The sequence below is a fragment of the Podarcis pityusensis genome, assembly GCF_964106645.2.
Source record: "Podarcis pityusensis genome assembly, chromosome: 3".
Taxonomy (NCBI): Eukaryota; Metazoa; Chordata; class Lepidosauria; order Squamata; family Lacertidae; genus Podarcis; species Podarcis pityusensis.
This window is the reverse complement of record NC_138026.1, coordinates 105,389,289-105,408,574: the sequence shown is the minus strand read 5'-3', so window position 1 is coordinate 105,408,574 and position 19,286 is coordinate 105,389,289. Positions and strand designations below refer to the sequence as shown.

Genomic DNA, 19,286 nt, shown 5'->3' with positions numbered 1-19,286 from the left:
GAGAACACTGTCGAACCATCTTGTCCTCTGTCGTCCACTTTTCCATGTGCCCTCAATCTTTCCCAACATCAGGGTCTTTTCCAGGGTCTTCTCAACACAGTCTTCTCTTCTCATGAGGTGGCCAAAGTATTGGAGCTTCAGCTTCAGGATCTGTCCTTCCAGTGAGCACTCAGGGCTGATTTCCTTCAGAATGGATAGGTTTGATCTTCTTGCAGTCCATGGGACTCTTAAGAGTCTCCTCCAGCACCATAATTCAAAAGCATCAATTCTTCGGCGATCAGCCTTCTTTATGGTCCAGCTCTCACTTCCATACATCTAACCGCTTGTTAATCTTCCATCACAGCAGATCTTCCATCACCTGCCATGTGAGCCTTATTTTATTTTTAAAATCTGGATTTGCCACGGATTGAACCTGGGACCTTTTTGATGCAAAAAGCACGAGGTCTATCCCTCCTCAATCGCCCCCCACAACCACCTCTCAGGACATCTCTACAGCCAACGTGTCTTCTTTTTCTCATTGGAAACTGGTAGGGTTGTGCCGGCAGCAACATTGCCGCTGTTTAAATAGCGGCCGCTGGGTTTCACAACACATTTTTGCCCAGTTGCTTTTGTTAAGCAAACAACACACTTCATTTCACATCGGTGGTTTTGTCATCTCTTTCCCGATTCTTGCCAACTCTTGCCTCTTCCTTGATGATGCAGGTTCGCCTTGATTCCCAGCTTCACCCACCCCCAATTCAAATATTAAACAAAAGTGTGGCTGCCAAACGAGCAAAGGTTGACCCTCTCAAAGCTGGAAGAGGGCCCTGGTGTCTAAGGCAGCGAGAGCTGTGTGGGCATCAGCTTGAGAGAGGGGTCAAGGCCAGGTGGACTCTACCTCCATACTAGTTGTGTGCGCTTGAAGCAAACAGGGATCACATCATGCATTAACTAGTTTTGAATGAGCACCTTGTTTTTAAAAAGCCGCTTCCAGGAAGAGGGTTTCTGCAAATGTCAAGTGTGTGGATTTGGTGCCTTCGAAGGCACACGTGCTTTCCAGCCCAACAAATTGGTAGCATCGTCAGGGCTGGTGCAGTTGACAATGGCGATTGTAATATGGAACCTTGCAAGACACGGGCTTTGCCGCTGCAGCCACTGGTAGAAGCTGCCATCTGGATGCAACCTTGACAGTGAAAAGCAACGTGCATATTACCCAGCCATCCTCCCATTGTGCCCATCTTCCATAATAATTTATATAATAATTATTTATTATTTATACCCCACCCATCTGGCTGGGTTTCCCCAGCCACTCTGGGCGGCTTCCAACAAAACACTAAAATACAATAACCTATTAAACATTAAAAGCTTCCCTAAACAGGACTGCCTTCAGATGTCTTCTAAAAGTTTGGTAGTTATTTTTCTCTTTGACATCTGGTGGGAGGGCGTTCCACAGGGCAGGTACCACTACCGAGAAGGCCCTCTGCCTGGTTCCCTGTAACTTGGCTTCTCTCAGTGAGGGAACTGCCAGAAGGCCCTCGGAGCTGGACCTCAGTGTCCGGACAGAACAATGGAGGTGCAGACGCTCCTTCAGGTATACTGGACTGAGGCCGTTTAGGGCTTTAAAGGTCAGCACCAACATTTTGAATTGTGCTCAGAAACATACTGGGAGCCAGTGTAGGTCTTTCAAGACTGGTGTTATATGGTCTCGGCGGCCGCAACCATATATGCTTGACAAATGTTTTGACTGCCAAAGAGAGAGGGCAAACAATGGGCATATTGGCACCCCTCGATTTGTTTCATTGCAGAATCTGTAAAGTGCATTGCATTCAAGGGATACCCAAACAAGGTGTACAGAAATAAAATATGGAATGTACGTGTGAGAATTTATATGTGTAAACATTTATATAGGAAACCCATTGGGCACGATGCATACTTACATGGTTCCGCCCAGAAGCATCACAAAATCCATTGTCTGTGGTCAGTGGCGGCCTTCTAATGCACATTAAGATCGCAGGGAGGCCAAAAGGACCAAAACCATTGACTTAGTTGTGAGAAAGAAGGAAGGCAAGGCACAGGGCAGCTGGCTGGAGGCAGAGTGAGGTTAGTGGGGTAATGTACCATTTGCCCAAATGGAACAACCTCCACTATCTACAAAACAGCTGTAGCTGTTCAGATTCCTAGGACAGGATTCACACCTCAGGGCTTTTACAGCAGGCGGCCTTCAAGCTACAATACTTGCCCAAGTGAAAAGAAAGTTTGGCCAGGGCAGGCTGCTGCCCAGGAATAAGCTGCTACAGGACAGGCCTGAAAGAGAGAACATAATAGAACACCGCTTGCTTGGCACTCACATTTCCCAGATGAAACCACTCAAATGTATCAGCAGTGGTCTAATGATCTACAGTGCACTCTACGTGGGGCTACCTTGGAAGGTGACCTGGAAACTACAACTAATCCAGAATGCGGCAGCTAGACTGGTGACGGGGGGTGGCTGACAGTCCTGAAAGACCTACATTGGCTCCCTGTACGTTTCCGAGCACAATTCAAAGTGTTGGTGTTGACCTTTAAAGCCCTAAACGGCCTTGGCCCAGTATACCTGAAGGAGCGTCTGCACCTCCATCGTTCTGCCCGAACACTGAGATCCAGCGCCGAGGGCCTTCTGGTGGTTCCCTCACTGCGAGAAGCTAAGCTACATGGAACCAGGCAGAGGGCCTTCTAGGTGGTGGCACCCGCCCTGTGGAACGCCCTCCCATCAGATGTCAAAGAGATAAACAACTACCTGACATTTAGAAGACATCTGAAGGCAGCCCTGTTCAGGGAAATTTTTAATGTGTGACATTTTAATGTATTTTTAATCTTTGTTGGAAGCCGCTACCCAGAGTGGCTGAGGAAACCCAGCCAGATGGGCAGGGTACAAATAATAAATTACTATTACTATTACAGTGCCTTCTGCATTACAACATTTGCCTCCCACAGCCCTTTGATGCTAAGCTGACAGATATCACCCCAAACCTAAAACAGTGACAGACCCTTCAGTAGATATATGGTCAGGGGGAACAGCTCCTGTGGCAGGCCCAGATGCCAACTCTGACAACTCACGCTGTGTGTATACCACACATTTAAAGCTGTGGCTGTTCCCCAAATAATTCTGGGAACAGTAGAACTACAATAATGGGTGGAGGGGGGGAAGGGGGCAAGTGCCACTCCAACAAGACCTTTCCCCCCATTGCTCCTCCATTGCTTGACTCCTGTCATTGACATACATTTTATTTCAGAGATCTTAACATAGGAAGCAACTTGCTGATGTAGGAATATGCTTTGCCCCTTTAAGGTTTAAATAACTTTAAAGCATCCATCCTGGAGCAAAGGAACTTCAAAAGGAGACTGCCACATAAAAGGATTAAACTACAATACCCTCAGAGTCCCAGTGCTATCACTAGTATACCAAACTGAGACAAAGGATTCTTAGCTTATTGTATATATTAATCGGCTTATCAGTGCCGGGATATCTGCCATCAGAAATCACTGTCTGTACTTTCTTGTGTTCCATTTCTCTCTTACCTCATTTCTTACAATCCCCACCTCTACCCAACCAGGCATATATGCAGCTGCGAATCCAGATAACACTTAATGAATCTATCTTATCTATTGTCCATGGAAACTTAAGCCATAATAAATTTGTTAGACTTCATCAAGGTGCTGCAACAGGACTCTCTGGGCTGGTGTTTTGCATAACCTCCCTATTCAACTTGTTTCAGTTCTGATTCGTATTCCTATAATTCAAAGGCACTCCCTCAATGCTAATATTTTTCTTTTCTTTCCTTTTCGTTTCTCCAGTTCCTCAAGCGTTCTCTTCCAAGAACCAAAGCCACAGAAGAGAAACAGAACTGAGCAGGTCTTTAGCGACATGAAAGGAAAACAAAAAATAAGCGAGGCAGGTCTGGAAACGAAAGGAAGTAGGCAACAGTTGTCATTATTATTTTTTTAGCAACTGCTACCGCATGACATACCCAGATGGACTATAAATGTAAATTGACTTCTAGTGCCATTAGTAATTGTATGCAGGCTATATTCTGTGTGATCTCTGTGTATTTAAAAATACAAAACACAAAGGAGGCCTGTGACACCTAAGAAACGAAAAACACAGGAAGCTGTGCAGGTGGGAGATTTGTGAAATAAAGTGATGGGAATGCATATGTTTGTGATGAGAGGGGCTCGTTTCCAATCTCAGACCAATTTGCAGTAGGCAGAGACAGCACAATCTTATCCCCTTGTTCTGATTTTGGACTAGATCTCAGTAAGTTAATTGAACAAAGGATACAATGGCTGTTCAAACCAATGTCAAGAAAAGGTGCACCCCACTTTTGGCTTTACTTTCAGATCAATGGCACTTTGGAACTCCCTCTCTAGTGAAATCCGGCAGGTGCCTTCACTGTATCCTTTTTGGCCCCTGCTGAATACATTCTTATTGAGTCTACCTTCCCTGGGAAATTTAGAAAAATTGTATGAGTTAATTTGTTTTTAGCACAGTTGCTGTATGGCTAAATAAGCAATAAGCAATAATTTTATTGTTTCGGAAACAAGCGGCATGGAAATATTATGAAATGAATACATAAATACATAATGAGAAATAAATTATTTATTTAATTTGTATACATCCCTTCACCCGCAGATCCCAGCGCGGTTCACAGCATAAGAACAGAAGTTAAAAACACAAAATACATGACAAAAACCAATGAAACCTGGATAGCTTCGTTGGTTAGAGCGTGTTGCTGATAACACCAAGGTTGCAGGCTCCATGCCCATATGGAACAGCTGCATATTCCAGCTTTGCAGGGGGTTGAACTAGGCATTCCTCAGCGTCCCTTCCAACTCTACAATTTTATTCTGTCCCCCCCCCCCACCTGCAAATGCGTTCATAGGCCGCCTCCTGTTTTCGATCTTGGCTGCATTTCTTCAAAACTGTGATCTACGTGCACACATCCAACGTGCACACCCCCAATTAAATATTTGAGGGGGCCCAGCGGGTCTTACCTGTCCCCCTCCCCAATATTTTATTCAAGTGGCCATCTCTAAACACATACACATACTTTATAGGGCTTCCTCGAGCAGGTGCGCAAGGGGTGCAGGTGACAAAGCAACACGAGCCGCTGAGCTGCCGCCCTCCGGCTTGGAAACAGTAGACTGGGGGGCGGTGCACACGCTAGAGGTGGGGGGAGGAGAGAGGCGGGGCCCGGCAGGGGGTGTGCCCGGCGTTGCGCCCTTTGATTGGCGAGCTGCAGGGTCGAAGGGGCGGTGCCGGGGCTGCCCCTGCTGGGCTGGCTGCCGGGGCTTGTTGCGCGCAGCTGCCCAGACGCGGCTGCAGTAGTAGCAGAACCTCTACCGGCTGCCAGGCGCGCGCTCGTGGATCTGCGCGCTCTCCTTCCCGTCCGTGGGCGCCCGCAGTAGCTTCTGTGCTCTCGCCATGGTGGACAGCATCTACCGGACCCGCTCCCTGGGCGTGGCGGCCGAGGGGCTGCCGGACCAGTACGCCGACGGCCGCGCGGCGCGGGTCTGGCAGCTCTACATCGGCGACACGCGGAGCCGCACCGCCGAGTACAAGAACTGGCTGGTGTCGCTGCTGCGCGCCCAGCGCTGCAACACGGTGCTCGACGTGGCCTGCGGCACCGGGTGAGTCACACGGCAGCAGGAGGAGGAGGCGGCGGTGCTGGATCATGACCCAGCTTGAAGGCCTGGGCTCCCTTCTCTCCAGGGGGGGTTTGTCTCTCAGGGTGGTCTAATCCGGATCCACGCAGGATCAGGACCTCTCCCCCCCCCCCATTGAAAGCACATGGCTCGACACCCCGCGCCCAAGAATCCTGGGAACTACAATTTCCAGCGCCCTCTAACAAACCACCACTTCCCAGGATTCTTTGAAGGTGTGCGCTTCAAACGCATCGCGTGTGCTTTAAAAGTGAAAGGAAAGCCCCCCCTCGCTTTGTTGTGGGAGAGGCGCCCCCTCCCGCTTAGGAATATGACACCCTGTCAGTGGGGATTTATGTACTGTATAGGCTAAGTAGGCTGAAGCCTAGGGCCTTAGATGCACTTTCTTCAAGAGGTAAGTTTAGGATAAAATCCTTTATTCCTATATTAAATGTACTGTGTACAGTGATGTTGCACAATTGTTTTCCATTCTTGCTATCCTGATAGCATCTAAGCAAGAAATTCAGCAAGGTGTTGAACTGTTGATGGAAGCATACCCAGAAGATATTGACCTGAAACTTATTTAACTTTGCACTTTCACCTGTACATGAGATAAAGCCATAGGCTTACAGCAGAGCACTCTCTGTCTCATACAGACCTTTATCAAATTATATACAAGGAAAAAAATTCAGATGGCCTTTCCTAATGTGGAAGCAATCTTGCGGCTATTTCTTAGCTTCATGGTCACTAACCGCTTGGGAGAGAGCTGTTTTTCAAGACTCAAAAGAATTAAAAATGAATTAAGGGCCACGATTGTGCTCACTGAGCATTCTGTACATTGAAAGTGACAAACCTAGACAAAGAAATTTTGATGAAGTTTTCTGACGTCCTTTAGAGGAGAAATTTTGAATTGCAGAATTTTAAATACCCATCATCTTTGGCTTCACTCATTTTTGTTTATAACACTCTTCCATTTTCTTCTAGTCGTGGGGGGGGGGGGATTGGGAGGGGCCTCACAAGTGGAGTAGCCCAGGACCTCTCTTAATCTAAATCCGGCCCTGCCTGTCTCTGTGCTCCCATGTTCCTTGCTCAGCTCTCCTCTTCTCCTTTATTTATTTACTTAGTAAATTTGTATACCGCTCTCCATTTGAGGATCACAGGGCAGTTTACAGTACAGTGGAACCTTGACTTACATACCCCTCATCTCGTGGACATTCCAAGTTGCGTCCACGGCAAACCTGGAAGTAAACACTGGGTTTGCCACGATTCACGCATGTGTGGAAGCGGCTTCTGCCATCTACGTGTGCACAGAAGCGGCTGCTGCCACCTGTGCATGCGCAGAAGCGCACTACTGCTGAATGCGCACACGCACAAGACGCCTCTTCTAGCATCCCGTTTCGACTAGCGGACGGACCTCTGGAATGGATTATGTCCATAAGTAGAGGTTCCACTGTACAATCGCCTTTCCTCCTTTTCTTTCTGGCTTAATCCTTCCGTTGTTTAAAAGGCATGCCTTGCCACCCATATCTCTCCCGGTGGGGAATTTAAACACATCTTAACCTCCTGTGATCATTTGACCAGGCAGGCTTAAAAATGAAAGCTATTCTTTTCAGTAATTTTAAGTTTTCTGGAGTGATCATTTCTCATCTGACTGGGACTCCTCCCCACTGTGAATACCAAGCACGGATGTAGGGGCACAGTTGGTAGAGCATGAGACACTTAATCTCAGGGCCATGGGTTCGAGTCTCAGGTTGGGACAAGGATTCCTACAGCATTGCAGTGGGTTGAGCTAAATGACCCTTGTGGTCCCTTCCTACAACTCTGTGGTTTTATGATCTGCTCTCACTACTGAATAGCAATGCAGGGAACTGCATTGAGTTTACTTGGGGGATTGTTTAATCCAAATACCCGAACGCTTTTATCTCATGCAGTGTGGACTCCATCATGCTTGTTGAGGAAGGATTCAGGGTCACTAGCGTGGATGCCAGTGACAAGATGCTCAAATATGCCCTGAAGGAGAGATGGAACCGCCGAAAAGAGGACGCTTTCGACCATTGGGGTATCTATTTTTATTAAAAATCTTGAATCCCGCCTACTTTTCAAAAGAAGCTCAAGGCGACTGACAAAACCAAGCATCGCTGCAGTGTTGAAGTATCTATCATTCCCCATTCCAACCTGTCATTAGATCAAAATGTTAACGCAAAATAGCAGTACGGTACCCCAATTGCAGAGTTCCCAAGCAGCTATCAAAATGAAAATATCCTAATATACCTATAATAGTAGAGCTGAAAAATAACCACCTGAAAGTCTTTTTGTGTTGTGTGCATTCTGCGTGTAATAATTTTTGACAGCCACATTTTTAGCAGCTGTGTAGAACAGAACAGTGACGAGGCCTGACACCTTGTGGCAGGGTGTTCCACAGGGTGGTCACCACCAGCAAAAAAGGGCCACAGCTACCCCTAACTCACAGGGCCCCAGAGCACGAGGAGCATACAAAATAAAATCTTGTCATCACTGGCGAAGACAAGCAACTGATGAAATATTAAAAAAAAAATTTGAATTTTTAAAAATAGCTGATTTACCATCTGCTTCATTACATGTAAACATATTTGCTTTGCCACTAAAACCGATTGATAGATGGTTTCTCGGGTATGTTCCATGTGGACTGGCACAGGTTTAGGAGGAAAGGCATGGTAGCAATTTGATTAATAATGCCCTTATTAATAACCTTAATAAAAGTGAGATAGAAATGTAATAAAAGGCTGTAACAAGTGGCGTATTTTCTGCAGTAACACACCAGGGAAAGAAATATCACCTCAGAGTGAACATGTGTACCTTTCAATCTCAATCCCATTTATTAAAATTTGCCTTGGCAGCTTAAAAGGATAGAGCTTCTGAAACTTTAGTTGCTTATTGCATCATACAATAAGCCCCGGTTTTGCTATAAACACTGCTGTATTTTTTTTAGTAATTGCTTGTGGTTTGCTAATTTTGTACAGGCAAAAAAAAGGCTTGCTGCTGCACTTAAGTCTTAATTATCTGTAAGCTTCTTGCTAAGGATGCAAAACATGTAAATCAGAATTGTGGCCCAAGGCAGTAACATCTCCAGTTGCTCTTGCCCTGGGTAGCTGAGGAGTCAAATTTTGAACACTTCAAATAATTGGGGTTTGAGCATCTCTTGAAAGTTCTGCTTGCATTTGTTAGCAAGCAAGTTTATGTATACAGGCCGAAATATGATCAGTGCTGCTGAAGCAACTGGCAGAATGTCAATGCTGTAATGAGCTCCTTGTTGACACATCCCTTTTCCAGGACTAAACTTGGTGTGGTTGGGTGTTTGTGTCTCTGCCTGGCTTGTTTACCTGCAAAGGGCGCAAGGAGACGCTCATCTCAGCCCCATCTTTGGCCTGAAATAAGAGTATGATGCCCCTCCTGACTTCACAATATCGTGTAATTATATGTGCACTAGAAAGAAAAAAAGGGTTGAAAAATATCTGCCTTTTGAAACCCGATCAGTGAAATGTAAACACCGTCGGGTCTTTGTGTGATTTACGATATAGGGAGAGGGGAATAAATAGCACCCGATTCACAAAGAAGTATTGCCTTGATGCTTAAGAAAAGAGTTTGACTCTTGTATCAAATTCATTTACTTCAACATTGGTGCTCACATGTACAAGCGTCTCAAATTGTCCATGCTCTCTCTGTGATTAGGACTGTAAGTGTAAACAACTACCACTAATAATAAATTCTGTACTGAAATAAGCAAAATTTGGCAAGCTGGAAGTTACACAAATAGTGCATGTTCCCATAATTTGTTTTGGGCCTGTGATCTGCATGGCAATGCGCTATACAGGGCACTGAAGCTGTGCTTTAGTGCCAATGGAATTCTTCCTGAACTCCACTCCATCTTCAGAGATTTCTCCAAATTTTGGAGATTTTAAACAACAACAATTATCTGAGCTGCAAGGGCTAAGAACTTCATTTTTTTTCTTTTTGATTATTAAAATCTGGAGTTGCTGAGTTCTACAGCTAGTGCCTTTTCTGCATTTGCATGGAAACAACAGATTTGAAACAGCCTAGTCGGTGATCTTCAGAATTCTGTTAAAATCAAATTTCCTATCTTCTTCTTCTTTGGCGATCACTCATAGCCGAGTAAGATTGTCTTCCATAAACACGGTTTTAACAATGAGTCCGTAAGTGACTGGAGGCCAATTCTGGATCCACACGAACTTCCACAGTGGGAACATTGGTTTCCAGGCGGGAGTTGATCACGGTGTGGATTTGCCAAGTGTGCCTTCCTCTTAGCACGTTTCTCCCCTGCGTCCTGAGTTCGAATGTCTTCAAAGCCAATGACACCTTTGGTAAAGGCTGTTCTCCAACTGGAGCGCTCGCAGGCTAGTGTTTCCCAGTTGTCAGTGTTTATACTACATTTTTTTAGATTTGCCTTGAGACAGTCTTTAAACCACTTTTGTCAGATTTCCTATAGAGAAATGTCGTTGTCTGACTCCTTTCCTTTTGCCTGCTGGTCACAAGTGCCCAACTCAGTTTTCAATGCATCTTCTTTTTAATTAGAGGTGATGCTGGCTTTCAGGTTCCTTCCTGCACTCAGATTGACCTGGAGCCAAATGGCATCTGCAGGTTGCATTGTTTTGGGGTATTGCCAGCTGATGCAAAGCGGCCTTGTCATCAGAACAGAACAGAGACATGGGTAACCCAGCCACTGGGTTCTGGCTACTGCGTTTGTAGAAAGCAAAGCGATATTAGCACCTGGGGAAAGACAAGCTTTGGCTTTAATTTAATTCAGTAATTTTGTTTATGACCACAGCAGCAAATGAAAGCATGTACGAATTGGTTAAATGCTGAAACATCAAAGTAGGTGCTGTGAGCCCATGGGAGGCTCTGTATGCCACACAGGAAAAGCTGGAAGATTACTTGCAGCTGGGAATTGCAAGTGGGGAGAGCGCGGTTGCATGCAAGACCTGTTTGTGGGTTTGTCTCTCAACACAATTCCCAGTACAAAGACTCCATACTCGTACCTTCCTGATCCAGGTATAAAAGGAATACAGCAAACCACATATAGCCACAGCAAGATGGAGAAAGCTGGAAGTTTCCATCCTTGGCTGTTAATGCCTATGCCAAAAAAAACCCCCACCATAATACAGTGTTTCTCAAACTTGTTGGACTACAACTCCCATTGTCCCTGACCACTGGTCTGCTAGCTAGGGGTGATGGGGGTTGTAGTTTGAGAAACACCGCCTTAATCACACTTTCAAAGAGTCTCAGCAGCAAATTGTAGGGGGAGAGAAACCTGGGGATTATTTTCATGCTTAGCACATTGTATTTCGTAACAGATAAGAGGCTTTCCAACTAAGTGCCTTTTTCCTTTAAGGTGGCACTTTTCACTATCCTTCTGCACGAGGAACGTAAAATCCTCCAGCTGCAGAAAATGTGAGGAGGCAGAGGGTTGGCTAGAGAAAGAAGAACTCTCCTCCATGTGTTCAATGCACTTTTTTTTTTTTTTGTTCCACAGTCATCGAGGAGGCGAACTGGCTCACCCTGTCACAGGACCTAGAGAAGCCTGGCAAGGGCTTTGACGCTGTCATCTGTTTAGGAAACTCTTTTGCACACCTCCCAGATTTTAAAGGTGAGTGTTGCAAGGCTGGTTACATGCTCCTGGGGTCAGTAAGCATTGTCCAGTGCTATAGAAAGCGTTGAGTGACTGAGCCTTCTAGCCATGAGGGCTATGCTCTCCGATGGTCAGGAGCACTAATGCTTCTGTATACTGGTTGCTGGAAACTGCAGGATGGGAGAAGGCTCTTGTGCTCTGGTCCTTTGGTTCCCCACAGGCTTCTGGGTGGCCACTGTGAGAACACGATGCTGGACTGGACGGGCCATTAGCCTAATCCACCAGGCTTTTATTGCATACTTTCCTTCAGAGCCCTTTCCTCAGGCTACCCATAGTTAAGAAGATGGTGGGCGATTGGGAAGTGATCCATAATGAATTGAAAAAAATGTTTAAAAGTACTTCCCCTCCAAAAAACACCCAGAGTCCTTTCTGTTGGGGATAATTCAGACCAAAATTCCCAGGTGTCAAAAAAGGTTATTTATGTATGCCACTACTGTGGCCCGTGTTTTGTTAGCCCCAAAATGGAAAAACGAGCGAGGTCCCAACCAAACAAGAATGGCAACTTAAGCTGAAAGAATATGCGCAGCTTGCAGACTTAACATATAGAATAAGAAAACAAGAAGAACATATGTTTAGAGAAAATTGGAAAAAGTTTATTGAATATATGGGAAATAACTCTTTGCAGCTGAAAACGCTGGCAGCATTAAGATAAATCCAACAGTGTAAATAAGTTTTGATGGGTGTAATAATGGAATACTGAATGGTGTAGTTTTTGTAGAATATGCAGGAATTTATGATATGTAAAATGAACCATGGAAAGAGAAGGGAAGTCACTGATATCTTAAGGATGTAAAAATGAGTACTTTAAATTGTTAAAACAGAAAATTTAATGGAGCACCAAGAAGGAAAACAGTACACAGTCTCAGTTTCCAGAGGAGCATCCCTTATAAAGTGCTTGTGATGCCACAGGACTCCTTTTTATGTGTGAAAGCAAGTTGATATTTGAGCAAGGATGCAATCCACCTCAGATTGGTTGCGAGTACGGGTGGGAAGCCTGTGACCACCCAAATGTTGCTGGACTACACTTTTATTCATCCCTGACCATTGGCTATGCTGACTGAGGCTGATGGGAAGTGGAAGTCCAACTAGATATGGAGGGCTGCAGATTCCCCCAACCCTCAGTTAAGGAATCTCATACACACATGTCCATCTGATCTAGACTGGGTCTAAGACCAGTGAAGAAGAGGTGTGTCTGTGCCAATAAATTGTACATTTACTTAAGATTTATAACTTCCAAGATCCCTTGCAACAGCTCTAAGAGATCAGACAGAGGGAGTTGTTTGCTGCATGCCAGCCATGAAGGAGGCACATACTTTTATTATTTATATAGCACTATCTGTGGTGCTAGAGAGAGAGAAAAGGTTTTCTGCCCTGAGGTTGCAATCTGCTTTTGACAATGGGGCAATAAGCCTGGGTAGGAGGGAATGGTAATGAGCGAATGCAGGTACACATCCTTAGATTCCTTCCTGTTTTGAGGTCCGGTTCCGGTCAAGATGGAGGAGACAAGGTGAATCTGGCTACTCCCTAATTGAAGGCAAGATTTATGCTCCTAATCTATTTCTTGGCACCAGTTAATCTGCCTCCCCGTTCTACCTTTTAATGCTTTATTAGAGCTCTTCTCAAAGTTGCGATTTATGTTCTACCCTGCTATTTTATCGGACTAACAACCTCCATCGTGAGGCTGCAGGAAGTTGCAGGAAAGGAAAAGCTGAGCTCTCTTCCACCCCCCTGAATGAGAGGCATTATTAATGAGTTTCTATAGCCTCACAAGGCTCACAACTTCATTTTGAGCAAGGCTCAACAACCTGCTTCCAGTAATAAATATTGCAAAGAGGCTTATGAGCAAACGAGACTAAAACACTCTCTATGCGAAGACGCCAAGTCCTCTGTCGAAGTTAGAAACTAGAACCAACTGATTACCTGAGGAACTGAAAGCAAGTTTGGCTCAATAATTTTTATTTGGCATCAGCTATTATCTTATCATCTGTCAGAGATATCAGTAAGCTTCAGTGGCAACCACCGTAAATCCCTGCTTTCGCTAGTGAGTCTCTTTAAGTGTTAACACCCAGATTGGCATTTGCCAGGGCAAGGTTAAACTCCCCCGGAGCAGAGGGTCATCAAAGAACTGCTGATATTCCTGTTTTGAGGAAGCTTTGGTAAACCCAAAGCTTAATAGCTGGTTTTCAGAGGATTTGAAGAAAGAGAAGCTTCACCACACGGGTAGGGAGTTGCAGGCATAAGAAGTGACAAAGGGGTGGCGGTGGATAAAAGTCTTAAAGTGGGAGGTATTTAGATGGTCACCAGGAATATAACTAGAAATAAGGCCAGGAAAAGTAGGGTAATGTGCAGGTTAGACTGCAGGTCTTATCTGAAACTCCATTGCCTTTTAACACCTTGCTCCTTGGTGATAACTTTTTTCTAACGCTAGCTCGAGCAACCAGAGTCCACAGCAATTATCTCTCACCTCATGTACCTGTCCGTACAAAATACTGTGGCTGACCTGTAAGATAATCCCAACTCTCACCATGCTTCTTGATGTTAATTGCATCTGCTGCATATTGCAAGGCAGGGAGAGTGCTGGCCACACCTCCTCTCCAGTTCCTCTGAACTGACTCTTCCAGCTGTGCCTTTATGTCCAGCTACGCTGTGCTGGGAGTTAGGATTTGTCAAAAGCCCACCTACTTTGCAGAGTCATTCTTTACCACAGAAACTTGCAAGTAATTGTTTTTTGGGACAATAGGGTCTCTTGCAACCTACTGTAAACAAGTTTGTTCACTTAAAATATCAGCACTGTTTTTCATTTTTAAAAAGCAGTGTGCATATTGATTTTAATGTTCTTTTTGATCACTAAAACAAAAACTAGACGCAGCAGCAGGAAACAAAACAGCCAACTATGATGGCAGAGCAAAAAGAAAGGAAGATATTAACCTGCCTTCTGAAAAGGAAGGTTGAATAATGAAAGCCAATACTGTTTTGGGGCTGCCACAGAAAAGGCCCTGCTTCTTTTCGAGGCTAGTCTACACTACAGAAAAGATGGAATGTTTGCAGGGCAACATTGGTAGATCTCAAATGCTGGGTTTATATGAGGCTCTCAAAACCCAGAATCAACATAGTTCTAGTTTGACGGTGAAGAGAATATATGACCAGGCCTCTCAGGTTTTATGCATATGTGAAGAATCTCCCTCTAGCTGCAGTAAGGAATTTAATTCATAGTTGTCTCTTTTCCTAGGTGACCAAGCTGCCCATAAACAGGCTCTGAAGAACATTGCCAGTATGGTGCGTCCAGGTGGCATCCTTGTCATTGACCACCGTAATTATGACTACATCCTCGAAACAGGCTGTGCCCCTCCTGGGAAGAACATTTACTACAAGGTACTTCCGAGAAATAGGTCTTTTGCCAAAGCTTTGTAGTAGTGATGGTAGCCCTTTTAATAAAAGGAAACCATTTCTCTGACTTTCATGCTTCCAGCAATCAATTCAGGCTGAGAACATGGTACCATTCTGCATTGTACACCCCACCTTGAATGCAGCTCCATGCCCTAAAGAGACAATTCAGGGGCAAAGGAAGTGCATCGAGGAAAATGCATCTAGCATAGTTATTTCCCAAATGGCCTAGGCTAGCACACACAGTGAATTTTACAGGTGGAGGAGACACAAGATATTGCACCTGCATTCTGAGATGGTGTAGTCTCATAAAGACAATATGAAGTTCTCTGGATGTTTGAGCTAGCATTTGAACCGGCACCTGTCCTGGGTTCGTAATTAGAATAGGAATAGCTCCTATGTGTATTTTTTTATCTGTATCAACAACAGAGAGAAGGGAGGGGTTTTGAGAGCGTGCTCACTTATGGCTTATGTGTGTGGTACGGAAGCTGTACTACCCAGGACAGGATGGGGATGTGCAGGGTTGTTAAGGCAGCAGAGAGCATTGTTGGCTGCCCACTCTCTACCTTAGAGCAGATTTATGCCACAAGGTGCCATAGGAAGGCACTGGACATAGTAAAAGATCCATCGCATCCTGGTCACTGTCTCTTCGAGCTCTTGCCATCGGGACGGAGATACAGGACGATGAAGACAAGAACGAGCCGTCTTAAGAACAGCTTCTTCTCCAGAGCGATCTCGGCCCTGAATGGGAAGCCCGGACTTTGAAAGTCATCTAATCTCCCTTGCTGTATTATACTGTATTGATTAATTAGTGTTTTTATGGAGCAGTCAAGTAATTTCGTTGTCCCCGAAGGGGGCAATGACAATAAAGATATTATTATTATTATTATTATTATTATTATTATTATTATTATTATTATTTATGGGGAAGATGTGTCAATTGCATAGCCTGGACTAGGATTGCATTGGGCTAATCACAATGAACTAGTCAAGAATGCACCAAACAAGAAAGGGAATGAAAACTAGAAGTTTATTTTTTCTCTTTCCCCGCACCTCTGTCTTAGAGTGACTTAACCAAGGACATCACTACATCTGTACTTCTTGTGAACAACAAACCGAACATGGTGACGCTGGACTATACAGTACAGGTGCCACCCGAGGGGAATGATGGAAGCCCGGAACTAAGGTATATTCTGTTCAGACCTCATGTGCTATCCAGAGTCTTCAGCCTAATAGCAAATGTGGGAGCATCCAGTTACTTGGTAAGGTTGGGTGGGAGCTAACAGATGTCTGGGTCCAGATCAGCCAAGGCTGATCTGCGTTTGGGGCCTGCTATGAAGAACCATCAGATTGGCAGATATCAGAATCAGGGCCTTTTCAATGGTGGCCCCACAGCTTCCTTCCTTTAGGTGTTTATGCCCTGCTCACTGGTAGCTTTTCATACACTTTAAACTCTGCTTTTACTTGCTGGCTTCATGTTTTAGATAAGTCAGTTGGTTTTGTTTAATGTTTTATTGTTTGATATATTACATGTTGCCTTGTAAGGGTGTTACCTGAAAAGGCAAGCTATTCATTAAATGGGCTATAACTAGAAGATACCCATGCCGTATCCAGCCATGTTGAAAAAACAGCTCCCAGCCAACAAGATTCTCTTCCTTTAAATTGGCTCTGAAAGATGGAATTACTGGAGATTATAGCCACATCCAGGCACTTACCTGAACACGTGGCGGCTTAAATTGAGCAACACCCCAAGGCACACCAGCAGCTCTTCAGCTATTTCCGCAATTAGCTCAAAAGTATGAAAGAGCTTCTAAGACTTGTTCAATCTACAACTGTCCCTGTGACTGGAAATTGTGAGATGTCACAGTTCCCGACTAAGAAGGAGGGTTTCTAAGTGCATTCAGTCAAATGTGCTTCGAATGCCTTCACCCCTTTGTGCCAACCACACACGCGCCTGTCCCTCACCTCTGGTTTAACATGCTTGCGTGTGCACCTCTGCCCCTAGTTTAACCCTTCACATTCCTATTCAAAGGTGAAACCCAATCACATTCTGTTAAGGATGTTTGCGTAGGAAAAGCAATACTGTGTGTTCCAACAAATATGCATGGCTAGAGTACAGCTTAATGGGATGCGGGTGGTGCTGTGGGTTAAACCACAGAGCCCAGGGCTTGCCAATCAGAAGGTTGGCGGTTCGATTCCCCGTGATAGGGTGAGCTCCCATTGCTCGGTCCCTGCTCCTGCCAACCTAGCAGTTCGAAAGCACGTCAAAGTGCAAGTAGATAAATAGGTACCACTCCGGCGGGAAGGTAAATGGCGTTTCCGTGCGCTGCTCTGGTTCACCAGAAGCGGCTTAGTCATGCTGCCCACATGACCCGGAAGCTGTACGCCAGCTCCCTTGGCCTATAAAGCGAGATGAGCACTGCAAGCCCAGAGTCGTCCGCGACTGGACCCTAATGGTCGGGGTCCCTTTACCTTTACCTAGAGTACAGCTTATCCAGCTTAGGGAGGATGCAGAGACCTTTGCATCTTTTATTTTTAGCAATAAACCAAACTTTCTTCAGCCCAAGTGGTGGTGGGGCCAGAGGCAAAGCAAGAAATGTGGCTTCTACCTCTGTACAGTGGGCTGCAAAGGTTAAGTTTCTTTCCATCCTGGCAAGCAAGAGACAGGTATTTCAGCAAGGCAAAATAACTTGGAAAGGTGTGGAGCAGGGCTAGTGATTGGTGTGGCCTGGATGGTGAGTTTGGGCTCTGGGCTGGAGATTTCGCCCTATCTGCAGCTTAAAAAGTAAAGGAGCGCTGATTCTCCAGGTTGAACCATCACCCCACTGCAATACCTTATCACTGAAAGGGATAAAATGGGCTTCACTGCTCACTACTGCAGTCGCTTCAAGGTTGGTGATGAAACAGCACAGAGAATAAGTGTGGCAGCCAAGATCTGTAGCAGGAGATTTAGGAACCAGAAAGCAAGAGGATGCTGGATGGGTAGTGCACCTGCTACATGTATACACAAGTAAGATTTCTGGGGGAAGCTGCCGAGCAGACAGCTGCTAACGTTTCTTTTGTGTATGTCTCACCAGCCAGTTCCGCCTCTCCTACTACCCCCATCGCCTGGAGCCTTTCACAGAACTGCTGAAAAACGCCTTCCAGTGCCCGTGTGAACACAGCGTCTTGGGGGACTTCAAGCCTTACACCCCGGGCCAGCAGTACAGCCCATGCTATTTCATCCATGTGGTGAAGAAAACAGGCTGAGAATTATTCCGCAGACGACTCCAGCAGGCGCAGACGGTTTGTCTTCAGCTGCTGGAGGGGCCAGTGGGGGTGCAAGCGGCAGTGAATGTGCTTAAGAGGTACCTGAACCAGAAGAGGAAGTACTTGAAGGAGTCTTTCCCCTCCCCTCCATCTTGCCCTTTTCTAAGGGGGAAATCTAGTTAATCTGCTTTGGGAGACTGGAGGAGCCATTGCTCAAATCAGGGAGCTCTTGAGGGAAGAAGGTGGCAATGGCTTGCTTTGCATCTGAATCATATGCAAGGTCACATGAGCTTACTAAACTTTGTTTCTTGATAACTTTTTGGTTTTTGCTTCTCTGCCTTGAGATTGCCTCAATGATTCGCACTGATGCTTGAAATTCCGAATGAATGTGGTTGTGTGTGTGTTTCTTTGGGGTGGGGAGGAGGGATGAGCAAATACGTGTGCTTTAGCTACACCTGGAGTAATGGCCAGTTTGGGAACCTCATTAGTTTTGAAGGTGGCAGAAGGAAAAAGAAGAAAACATAGCAGTGTCTCCTGAGCTGGAGTGTTTATGTGAGTGAGGGTAGCCACTGGCATGCAACCCTTATAGGGTCAGTTGCAGGGGGGATTGCCCACCTTTGGCTCTTGGTGCTCACAATGAGGAGACCTTTTGGCTGGGAGTATCTTCTGCCTTCTGATGAAGGAAAAGTGCTGCAAAGTTCCCATTCATTTCAGCAGGCACTTACTTAAGGGCACTCCTTAAAATACATTGTGCCCAGAGATCTTGATCAGGGACAATTGGACGGAGTTAATGGTGGCACTCTGATTAGCTTTCATGTATTTGACTTTTAGCACTTCCCTCTGAAACATTTCTGGCAGTAGAGCCCCACCATCTCCTCCCCCAGTGTTCCCAAACAACTGGTAATACTCTATTTCGCCTTGCCAACAGAGCCAGAAAAACAGGTTTCACAGGTTGGTGTTGGCAGTGAATGAACTATGGTAGTAAAAGTTACTGGTAGAGATTTTACTTGATCTGGACCAGGATGAGGCCATGCTCTGTTAAGGATCAACTGTGTATTTTGGTGTTGTTGTGAGACCTGATACAGCTCCTGAAAACTTAGGTAGCAGCCAAGACAAGTGCCTTTTAGCAGCATAACTGTTTTGCTAGTATGGTACAAACAGTAGTAACCTCAGGGCTGGATGACTGATTACAGTGTGTTTTATGTGGGGGGAAACTGTCTGGAAATCTTTGTTAGTTCAGAATGCAATTTCTTGTTTAATCACACGAGCAGCCAGACAAAGAAATTCAAAAGGATGAATCTGCTTTTTTGAG

The 19,286-nt window shown here is 45.3% G+C and overlaps 1 protein-coding gene across 1 annotated transcript; it reads left to right on the top strand.

Moving 5' to 3' along the window:
- Positions 1-5,313: 5,313 nt before the first annotated feature.
- Positions 5,314-18,289, top strand: LOC308472921 (glycine N-methyltransferase-like). Its single transcript, XM_080998195.1, has 6 exons — positions 5,314-5,646; positions 7,590-7,717; positions 11,186-11,299; positions 14,571-14,713; positions 15,790-15,911; positions 17,803-18,289. The coding sequence occupies exons 1-6, from the start codon at positions 5,441-5,443 to the stop codon at positions 17,972-17,974; spliced, it is 885 nt and encodes a 294-aa protein (XP_080854321.1). The 5' UTR covers positions 5,314-5,440; the 3' UTR covers positions 17,975-18,289.
- The last annotated feature ends 997 nt before the right edge of the window (positions 18,290-19,286 follow it).